Here is an 11455-nt window from a genome sequence, read left to right as displayed (position 1 = left end):
AACGAGCCTATAGTCCCACACAGGCGCTGGTCTGCAAGGTGTCACGTAGTTTGTCTGCCTAATGAGATTAACACGTAAGAGCGGCAGAGAATGGCGCTTGCAATTGGCCCTTGCATATTCAAAAACCCGACTTTCTACAGAACATTCAGGAACGATATATACACAGATATTGCCTGTACTTGTGAAGTCAAAACCAGTGTTAATCATGGCTATTGCCATGGTATCGCAAGACAGACGTTCAAGTGGGGCACGGAGTGAAGTGAGTGGACTGCAGGAGGCATATAGTCTCTTCAATCAGCATTAAGTGCTATGCGGGTGCAGTGGAATTCTACACCAAATATATCAATGTCTTCTTGGCAGGGCAGCATAGAGAATGTCTGTCTGGACTGCAGAAGGTGAGATTTAGCGGATTATTTAAACTTGAACACAATGTGCCTTTTGAGGGCGCAGACCATGCAAATGAATCTTCAATGAAAAATGTTTCCAGACTCACAAATAGCCAAATAAATATGCGTTGCAGAAACATACAAAAACACTGTTTGCAATGAAGTGACGTTGAGAAATTGCAATTCTTACCTGCTGTTTTAATACATGTATTATTACTATAGTCACCTCTGTGTACGCGTCTCTGAAAAAATCGATGAAAGTGTTTTGATCCTAACTTGTAGGCGTTGAGTCTAGGGTTGAGATAGTTGTCATCAGACTATAGCAGAATATGGCCCACAGTATGCCGCTTAGATTGCCAGGAAATGGCTTAATATATTTCACACAATTTTCTGCGGGGGCATGCCCCGCAGACCCCCCTCAGCACTGGCATGCCAAGTGGCACGCGGGCGCTGCCTACGCGGCAGCCAAGGTAATTTCGCCGCCCCCATCCATCCAATTTCATTCCGCATTTGGAGTTCAACAGGGTTGGAGACCCTTAAGACAACATGTCTTAGCTATGAATATGATCCCTGTGAGTCTTGAGTTTATTGAAGCGCGATTAGTTTAATTAATTAGCAAATATGCACGGCGTATCGGCTCATACTCGAGTCGTAAGGCTAAAATGCAACATGAAACGAAACGTCACGAATTATATGTTTTATTCTCCAATCACAAGTCGGAGCAATTCCTCTGTTTAGACGCATGTAATACATATATTGAAATCATAACACAAAGTGTCGTAATACTTAGAGAAGAAGCACAAAGTGATACCATATATATGCCCCAAAGACCAACTGCCATGTAGAAGGGCGTAGGAACAACAACAACAACAACATGGCTTCTTGTGCTCCACACGTGACAACAGTGAAAGCTGGAAATGCTATCAATAGATTTCTAAACAATTATGACTATTAGTATTATGTTAGACTAGTAGTAGGGTGTATCCAGAGAATATAGTCTAGCAGCAGTGAGTGAGATACACCCCTGCAAACCCCGTTTTTTCTGTAGCCTGTTTACTGTAGGCTGTGTATCACTGCTTGGCAAAACTTTGGGCTCAGTTGCAGTAGAAGTACTTCAAACTTCAAAAAATGTATGTAGTCAGGATATGTGGAACTGTATCCATATATTTTCACTATAAACAACCTTTGACTTTGTGGGATGTATTTCCCGTCCCCCAACTAACCCCCATCCGCTAAGCCGTAGGCAGTCACTAAACCCCTTCCGTGAATCCTATTTCTGACTGGAAACCTGGAGCTCTCACAAAATTTCTACAATAATACATGTACCCGTATATGAGTCTAGATGTAAACAGTTTCTGTGATTCCTCCCTACAGCACAGCCAATATGCAGCAGATACAAGCTGGTATGGAGCGCAAGCATATTCGAACCCTGAATCTGAAGCCTCCTGAGTACAAGATCAATTCGGAGGCGCTAACAGACGGTTGCATCGAGAAGGAAGTTAAGGTACCCGTCGTAATTCGCATATTGAGGCTTCTCAACAAACATATCGGTCCTAGTCTAGAAGAAATGTTGTCCCACAATACTTCATGTCTACAATACAATACACAAGGGTTCATGTCATCTAGACTAGCTCCAACATATCAAGATCAAGTACCAACTAGTAATGTAACAGATGGATGTATATATATATATATATATATATATATATATTACTATATTATATCAGCAGTAGATATAGGGATAGGAGTGTGACTTCAATAAACAAGGGAAATTCGTCATTTACTTAGCCTTAATTTTTTAGCATCATCTGAACGTAGTCAGATGCAGGCTTGTAGAATCGCATGATCGTCCGTGCGTGCCGTGCGTCCGTGCGTCCGTAACAGTTGGGCAGCAAATCTAAACGGCTCGCCGTACGGCAGCGATGTTCGAGACGTGGGGGGGGTAATCCGAAACGAGTTGGGATGTCGAAGCTGGGGGTCACAGGTCAGGTCAAGAGGTGTAAAAGGAAGGGGAACGGTACCGAGAAAAAGTATTTCCCCCTCCCCCCCGCCCCCGCCAGCTCCCCCGTACGTACGTGAGGGATAGCCGAAGTGGGTCACCTCCCGCCCGCCTCCTTAACTTAAGGTATAGGGAGGAATGCCAAATTGGCGGCACAATCTAAGACGGCTCGACGCTAAGCCTCGTGATAGTCGGTGGTATAGCATCATGGTAAGGAAAAGCCATCCACTGTGCGAAATTGGAGGTCAGGCAGGTCCAAAGGTCCAAATGGGGCACGAGGGCCGATTTTAGACATTTTCTGAGGACATGGTGTGACCGAGCGATTGAAAATTTTTTTGTTTTCAGGCGGTGACGCTACCATTTTTATTGGGCTTTTTGAAAAGACCATGAAAATGTTGCTTTGCGCACTGACATGTGCGAAGAGTAAGTGTCTGATAACTTTTGACCCTCAAGAGGAGGGTAAAACATGGATTTGTTTGACTGTTAACCAAAGGAGTGAAAGCTGCTTTTGGCTATTGAAGCCTCCTCCCACCACCCTCTCCTTCCCCGTCCCCCACCCCTCCCCCACCCTTCGCCCACCTCCCGCCTACCCTCCATCTGCGATAGTGGGCGTGTTCCTAACGATGTGTAACGCAAACTGCGTGTCTGCACTATCTGCGCTAAACAAATGTGGTAGCTGACGCAACGACTGAAATTTTACTTTATAATCGTAGAACAGACCTTCAGATGAGCCCATGTACGCTCTGCGGCTTTCCTTGTTTTAGAATACTTACGATTCTACGTGTAACTCAACCAACTTGAAGGCTCATAATTGTACACAGTACATTCACCTAGCATCATGCGAAATTCGTTTCTCTACACCCCCGCAATCCGGAGCAACTGACCGCCCTAACTTAAGGCAATAGGCAGCTTCTAAGCGATGCTTGGCAGCCCTCTCGGCGATGCGGTGTGGCTCGCTGGAGATTGATCAGTCCGACGCAAAACACTCGCGAGCTAATCTTTGACCTATCTTACAGGCTGGTATGCCGCTGCTCACGCTCGCACGCGCGCACAGTAATCAGTAGCAGCTCCAGCTCCAATCTCCCAGCGAGCCACACCGGCATCGCGAGGGCACAAGAGTAGCAAGGAGTCCGTTAGTAGCTTGGCCGCTATTGTTTCAAGTTAGGCGGTTAAATGAGCGCAATTGCTGCAACAGCAATGGAGAATCGTGTCGTACGTTTTAAAGTCTGTATCTCCGGATTGCGGTTGTCTACGAGGAAACCCAATTTCGCACGATGCTAGCCGATGTACTGTGTACGATTGTGAGCTCAAGTTGGTTGAGTTACGGCGTAGTAAAAGCGTAGGTATTCTTAAGGGTAGTAATACGAATTTCCCTTTGTTTATTGAAGTCCCATCTTTCGCTATTATCTATCATTTTCTTCTGATAATATATATATATATATAATATATATATTATATATATAATAATATATATATATATATTTATAGGCGACTGAGANGAGCGTCGCTGTGACGTAACATTGCATCTCGTGCGATCGTTGCATGCTGAGCGTCGCTGTGACGTAACATTGCATCTCGTGCGATCGTTGCATGCTGAGCGTCGCTGTGACGTAACATTGCATCTCGTGCGATCGTTGCATGCTGAGCGTCGCTGTGACGTAACATTGCATGTCGTCCGATCGTTGCATGCCGAGCGTCGCTGCGACGTAACATGGAATCTCGTGCGATCGTTGCATGCTGAGCGTCGCTGTGACATAACATTGCATGTCGTCCGATCGTTGCATGCCGAGCGTCGCTGCGACGTAACATGGAATCTCGTGCGATCGTTGCAGATGCAGACGTTCTTGCCGTACGAGGTGACGCAGGAGCATGATGCGGTGCTGAGTCTCTCATCGTACAGCATCGTCATCTTGAGGCGAGACCCACGTGAACGCACCGAGGTAACATCCTCATCCACATGCTGTTGATTGCGCCCTCTATGAGGCAATATAAACACTAAATCTACACATGCCACACCTCCTCCCTTCCTGCGGGTCACGCGTCCCTCCTTGCAGGTCACGTGCCCCGAGTGAAGTATAAGCTATTATATATATGAGGGTCACTCGCGAGAAACCCAAAATGGGTCCTTCGGAATCATAGACAGTTCCCCTATTGTTTATAGTGTACGTGTTTAGTTATATGTGATCCGCTCCAGCATAATACGGACTAAGTCGCAAGTCATTGTTTTGAGTAATGAGCACGCACACATGTCAATGCTGAAAATGGCCTACCTGGACAAAAATGAGATTTTTACAAAAATAAGTTCCATTTTTGCATAAGTGCATATTTAATCTGGATATATAGGTTCAGATATCTCTAGATTATAATATGGTCATTTTTAATTTTTTTTAAATGTTAAAGGTAATTAAGGCATGCTATCTATTCAGATATGCACATAACTCAATTTGTAGAATTTCCTAATTAATCCTGGTTTTGCTGGAGCGGGTCACATATGTAATTGTCTCTGAAAGGGAATGCCAAAATCTACTTGTCCCTTTAAGGAAGTTTTTTTTGTTTTCCCCCCGAGGAAAAGCTGTCATAAATGTTTGTAGACACTACCATGCAGTTAGTGATTTCTACATTAAAATCTTCCAAAAACGCCACCATTAGCACAAACAAGCCTTTTGAGTGTAGTCCACAAAATGTAAACATACCACCATGACTGTTTGTTCAAAATTTACTTGAGCATGTGCAGGCAGCAGAGCAACAGCACCTAGTCTAGTTTTAGACTATAGCATTGAAAAGTAATAACCTAGCTCTCACTCAAACGTACTATCATTAGTAGATTAACAAAATCATATGGTTTTTCGGCTTAATTACGGACTATATTGCATCCTGTAATGATGCACAGATTTATACACATAAGTCGAGTCACACTGAACCGTTGTGTCTATATTACTCCGCACAACTACAAGCGTGGAACACATCTTTAATGTTAACATCGGTAGGGAAGGTTCGAACACGGTCAGTGTTCGAAATAAGGGCTGGCTATCCGTTTGTCCTCACTTGTCCATTTCCACGGAGGACAAGTAGACCTGTCCAGTAACTTGTCCAACGGACAAGCAGCTTTTTAGAGCAACTTTTTAGAGCAATTTTTCATCATTTTCTACCGTCGCTGGTCAGAAAGTCAGACTCAGGACTGACCATGTATTGTTATTATAAAACTTTGAAGCTTCAAATTTGTCAAGACAAGTAATAACTTAAAATAAATAATTGTGCTTCTTTATGTTCTTTCAAGTTTGGTGCCTAATTTGAACTGTTATAGTGAACTGCATTAAAATTACAAAGTAAGATATTGGGTCTAAAATTTAATTTGATTAAATGTATTACACATTTACTATATTTCTATGTTATTAATCAGGACAAGCAAAAATTTTGCAGGACAAGCAAAAATATCTTGTAGCTTAATTGTCCCTCGGACAAGCAAAATGTTTCCCTTATTTCGAACACTGACGGTAGCTTTTGTTTTGGACCCATCTTAATAAAACATGCACAAAACGCATGCATAGAACAGTATTTTGAGTAGAGACATTGTGGATTTCTATGGAAAGCAGCCTTGACAGAAGTTCTCGCTGCACTTGTGCTTTAACAGATGTTCTTACTGTACTTGGTGCTTTTACAGAAGTTGGTTCTTCTTGTGGCCATCCACGAGGTGGCAGCAGCGTGCTACATACGCGAAGACAACGATAATCTTCTTGTGATGAAGATCGGTGACCCTGACAATAACAAGGAGACGTGTACACTAGCAGTGCTCTATCTAGAGTCCAAGGTATCCCGATAGTTGTTGCATGTGCATCTTTAAATTAAGTCTGCAGTCTGTTGAGCATGCTCTGTGATTTTAGCTATGGTAAACGTGCAAATCTCGCCACGGCAGCCATTTCTGTATTTTTTTCTGCGGTGAATTCGAACTCGGCTTTTAAACGTTCCATCGTGATCTTATTAACCTTGCGTGTTTTTATATATGGGGCACCTTATTGTAGCAGATTTAATTCTGAAATTTGAATAGTTTGTGATTAATTTAGTAAACTATATGTGTGTGTAAGAAAATGTGTGGAATATCCTGGTGATGCGCAAATAGCATCTAAAAACAATGTTGAATGGCTGTGTAACTACGATAAGCTTTATTCTTATTCAACTGTACTTTTGCCGAACAGAAAGCCTAATCGACATATATCACCTCTCTACTATAGATGGCAGCAGAAGAGCTATGTGCACTCATACGACAGTGCTTCGAACTGGTGTACACGTCTGCTGCCCGGCGATTCTTCGATGAAAAGCTCAAATTCGAGGGGCGGGATGACGCATCAATCGCACACAGTGGTGGGTTGATACGGTAGAGATGCATTACGACATCTGAAATATATAAATCCGACTTATTTTTTTAGCGAGATCACAACGCCCTCTTGGTTACTGCTGCTAGCTCGGCAAAGCTAGACCAGTGTACATACACGTTTCTCACGCGCACTCGCCTAACTGTCGACTTTGTGGCGCTTTGCCACTGAGCAGCATTTTTAGAATTCCCTTATCGCAACGCCGATCAACTAGAGTTAAGCTCGTATCTTAACGATTAAATATTAAATGTTATTCGAGCTAAGCGCGCGCACACATCTCACCATGACTGCTCCTCCTCCTCCTCTCCTGCTGCTGCTGCTGCTGCCTGTTCCGTAGAGGACTCTGTGTCGACGGGAGCGAAGAGGGAGGGTCTGTCGTTCATCACCGGCTCGCAGCAGGACCTGACGATGCACTCTCGGGGCAGCCCGACGTCTGCAGGCGGTGCACGGCCGCGCCGCACGAGCAACGCGCGTAGCGAGAGCGAGCTCAGCGGTGCCGAGGTCATACACGACTACATGAAGCAGGTAGGTGCAGCTGTCATGAAGCAGGTAGGTGGAGCTGTCATGAAGCAGGTAGGTGGAGCTGCCATGAAGCAGGTAGGTGGAGCTGCCATGAAGCAGGTAGGTGGAGCTGTCATGAAGCAGGTAGGTGCAGCTGTCATGAAGCAGGTAGGTGGAGCTGTCATGAAGCAGGTAGGTGCAGCTGTCATGAAGCAGGTAGGTGCAGCTGTCATGAAGCAGGTAGGTGGAGCTGCCATGAAGCAGGTAGGTGGGAGCTTCATGAAGCAGATCAGGTGCAGCTGTCATGAAGGCAGCGTTAAGGTGCAGCTTCATGAAAGCAGGTAGAGCTGCAGCTGTCTGAAGCAGGGTAGGTGCAGCTGTCATGAAGCAGGTAGGTGCAGCTGTCATGAAGCAGGTAGGTGCAGCTGGCCATGAAGCAGTAGGTGCAGCTGTCATGAAGCAGTTAGGTGAAGCTGTCGATGATAGCACGCCGTAGGTGCAGCTGTCATGAAGCCAGGGCTAGGTGCAGTGTCATGCAGCAGGTAGGTGCAGGCTGTTCATGAAACAGGTAGGTGGCAGCTGATCATGAGCAGCGTCAGGTGCCAGCTGCAATGAAAACAGGTAGGTGCACTGCCATGAAGCAGGTAGGTGCAGGCTGGTCATGAAGCAGGTAAGTACGAGCTGTCATGAAGCAGCGGTAGGTGCAGCTGCTCATGAGCAGGTACGGTGGAGCTGTCCATGAAGCAGTAGGTGCAGCTGTCATGACAGCCAGGTAGGGGCAGCTCGGTCATGAAGCAGGTAGGCCTGCAGCTCGCCACTGAAGCAGGTTAGGCTGCGCCAGCTGTCATGAAGCAGGTAGTGCAAGCTGCTCATGAAGGCAGGATTAGGTGGAGCTGTCATAAGCAGGTAGGCTGCAGCTGTCATGAAGGCAGGTAGGTGAAGCTGTCATGAAGCAGGTAGGTGCAGCTGTGCGTAGTGGTCTGACAGGTGCTGTCTAAACTGTCGATTAGGTGGACTGTGTTAGGCAGTGAAAAGGTACATGTGGAGCAAACGAAACTCAGAAAGGTACTGAAGTAGGTGGCGCCACTTAGGATATGAGAAGGTGTTCATCTAATTTGTTGAATTAAATTTTTTTTACCAATTGTACTTAATGTGTTACCATTGCTTACATGTTGTGGCATGCGTGTTTGTCTTCGATGAAGCGTGCTAACTGCCATTCATTGTTAATCACAGATGAATTAAATTAATCGTTTTCTTCCTTTGGCATCGTCCACAGCTGCATGCACGGCTGAATGGCCCCGAATTGCGCCAGTTTGCAATCCTACTGCGGCGTTGGCACACAGACCTTCCTTTCACTGAATTCTGCCAGAAGCTGTTCGAACTCTACGGACCAGAGAGGAAATACCTACTCGCCGGTACGATCTAATTTTTCTGTTGTTACACGGCACACTCTACTCTTGATAGTGTTTAGAGTAGAAGTGAAATTTCTGTGAGAGAAATTTCAAGAGTTAAATTTCAACCCTTTGCTATTATAAAAGTGTGTAAAACGATGTGTAAAGCCGTTTAATTTTTCGAGCTTGCTTTACGAATTCGACGATTCGCGATTTGACACGTGAGCGATAGAGTTCTACGCGATGGGTGTGAAAAATCGGACTAGCTCTTAGACTTGCGCTTCGTCCTGCCGTAGTTTGCACAATTTAATTGGTTTTTCGTCTCTGCAGAGATGCGCCCGTTTATTCCGGAGAAAGACTCTCCGGACTTTGAGAACTTTCTCGTGCGTATTGGCATCCACAGTGGCAGCGACTCGAGTGGGTATCTCACTAGCGCACCGCATGCCTCTAGGTTGGTTGCACGCACTAACAGCTAACACAGCCTTCCCCTGGTGCATCTGCACACGTCATGGACCAGTATTATCTCTCACGAGCTGTGGGAGCAAATATTGCGATGCTAGTATCTTGTGTCAGTGCTGTCACTGCTGGGGATCCATGAGTTGTCGTTGCTGCACTAGTGGTCGTGCATGGATCATCTGTCCTGCTTGTGAGTAGGAGCATCTGACTACTAATTCACTGCTGCTATGGAACGATTTGTCATCACTGCACCAATGACTAATATTCAGGAAGCTCCAGAGCTAGTATTCTAAGTTGCAATCATTGATTTTTAAATGTGCTGATCCATTTTTATCATCTATGTGACATGCTCTGGAGAGTGGGCCCTTTGCTGGGAACTTTGTTGCTAGCAGTTTAGTTTATGCACATCGTTAGCTCTATATAGCATTGGATATTTGAGACACCCACACGTATGTCATTACTGTTTTCAAAATTTTTTATCACTCGGCAGCAACTCCATTTCGTAGATGTTGAGTTGAAGCTTATCTTGATTCCTCCTTTAACATTTTATAAAGCAAGATTAAATCCATCCTTGGTATGAGCGAATCGAACAGTTGGAGCTGTTAGGTAATTATATCGACTGACAGCACTCATACAATTGGCATGATTACGTGTGTAAACTCTAACTCAACTTTGGCACAAGCTTCTGGTTATAGGCAGCTTGCATGTAGGCATGTTAATCTTTTGTACCACATTAGTCTAGGCCTAAGGTCACCTTAACACAAAGCCCTAACGTCCGCAGTCTGCATGTATATATTTCCGTTCTGATCTGGCTATTGTTCTATTTTTCAACTAACCTGACCTCTTAAAGTAATTACATTAACTTTGCATGACATGATCTTTTTAGACGTCTCTCTTTCTTCTTAGACGTGGCTGTGGGAACTGCATGGTGAATATGTGTGTGTATACAATAGATTCCTAACCCTAACCCTAACCCTAACAAAATTAACCAACATACTGTTTACAGGCTTACACTGGGAATCAAAAGATATTTCCCCTTGTGTGTGCCGTGTGTAATAGTAGGGACTACCTACTGTGCGCATGCACGTGTTGTTTTGTAGAACCTTGTTGTTGGGTCAGAGCGGATTGATACCGCGCGCTCTTGTTGGCCGGTTCGTATGGCTGCTAGGCAGAACATGTATCAGCTCCAGTAATAAACGTCTTTATGAGTTACATCACTCTTCGTCAATACTTAACGATTATAGATTATAATGTAGATTATATCAGATACTAGACTTATGTCAGGGTAGTGTAGAAGTACGTCAGTTACCCGTTTTTGATGTTTCTAAGCAGAGGCTATAGTTTGAAAGCTTAGTTTAGAAGCCAAGTTGATGATCTAATCTATGGAGTAAAGTCAACATTAAATGTAATTCAGTGTTTACTGCAGTTGGTTTTTCAAATTTAGCAGACATTCTGCATTCTTCATAAAATAAAGCATCCATTTTTGACGAATAATAAATGTACGAAATTAGCTCGTTTTAAAATGCCAAAATTTTAAGTGGAGAATCGGTAAAAAACGCGGGGAAAATATGTGTCAAACTCCTTTGAGATTATTTACTCCTTATATATATATGTGTGTGTGTGTGTAATAATACATAACCTATGTATAATATATCTGTACGGAGTGGAGTGCTTAGAGATTAACCACGTGTGCGTGCTCGTCGGCAGGCGAGTAGCCTTGCAGGGAGAGCGCACCAGCCAGGCAGAGCGCGCACGGTCGTCGTACCGATACACCGGCAAACTACCAGCTAGGGAACCGGTCTCGCATCGACGAGACAATCCGCACGATCCGCGCGCCGCCCTTCGCTGGTCCGAAACTAGAGGGCGCCCCGACAGCGCGCGGCAGATGGACAACGCGTCGACGGCGTGCTACATGAACGAGCTGCAGCAGATCTCCTCGCAGATCCACTCGCTACACGTGCGCGCTGAGGTCTACCCTGAGCCGGCAGAGTCGCGCGGCCGACGCCGCGAGAACAAGGAGAGTGCACAGATGCGCAGGGAGTTGGGGCAGTCGGCCTACTCTGATAGACTGTGAAGTGTCACTGTGGCTTGCTGCTGCTACTAGTCGTACTTCTACTGCAGTTACAGTTACTGCTCTTGGTACTAGTGATGACTGCTACTGCTACAGCTACTGCTGCTGCTGCTGCTGCTACTACTGTTCCTGCTACTGCTCCTGTTAGTGCTACTTTTGCTGCTGCTGCTGCTGCTGCTGCTGCTGCTGCTGCTACTGCTGCTGGCTCACCTCTTGTGAATTATTTGTGCTACTGATTCTGCTACGACGATTGCAAATGTTGTTGCTGATGTATTGCTGAG

At 45.2% G+C, this 11455-nt stretch overlaps 1 protein-coding gene across 1 annotated transcript; it reads left to right on the top strand.

Moving 5' to 3' along the window:
* Positions 1–4221: 4221 nt before the first annotated feature.
* Positions 4222–11312, top strand: LOC106804697 (cerebral cavernous malformations protein 2 homolog). Its single transcript, XM_014805982.1, has 7 exons — positions 4222–4325; positions 6047–6193; positions 6615–6744; positions 7093–7280; positions 8533–8671; positions 8978–9064; positions 10811–11312. Exons 2-7 carry the CDS (start codon positions 6125–6127, stop codon positions 10816–10818), a joined length of 621 nt encoding a protein of 206 aa, XP_014661468.1. The 5' UTR covers positions 4222–4325; positions 6047–6124; the 3' UTR covers positions 10819–11312.
* The last annotated feature ends 143 nt before the right edge of the window (positions 11313–11455 follow it).

Source organism: Priapulus caudatus, unplaced genomic scaffold (genome assembly GCF_000485595.1).
Source record: "Priapulus caudatus unplaced genomic scaffold, Priapulus_caudatus-5.0.1 Scaffold83, whole genome shotgun sequence".
Classification (NCBI taxonomy): Eukaryota; Metazoa; Priapulida; class Priapulimorpha; order Priapulimorphida; family Priapulidae; genus Priapulus; species Priapulus caudatus.
Note: the sequence above shows the minus strand (reverse complement) of the source record. Positions and strands in the feature narration are given on the sequence as shown.

Coding starts and splice junctions, on each gene's coding strand:
- LOC106804697 (XM_014805982.1), top strand. CDS start 6,125: ATGAAGATCGGTGACCCTGACAATAACAAGGAGACGTGTACACTAGCA. Junction 6,194..6,614: donor TGCTCTATCTAGAGTCCAAG/GTATCCCGATAG, acceptor TCTCTACTATAG/ATGGCAGCAGAAGAGCTATG. Junction 6,745..7,092: donor CGCATCAATCGCACACAGTG/GTGGGTTGATAC, acceptor CCTGTTCCGTAG/AGGACTCTGTGTCGACGGGA.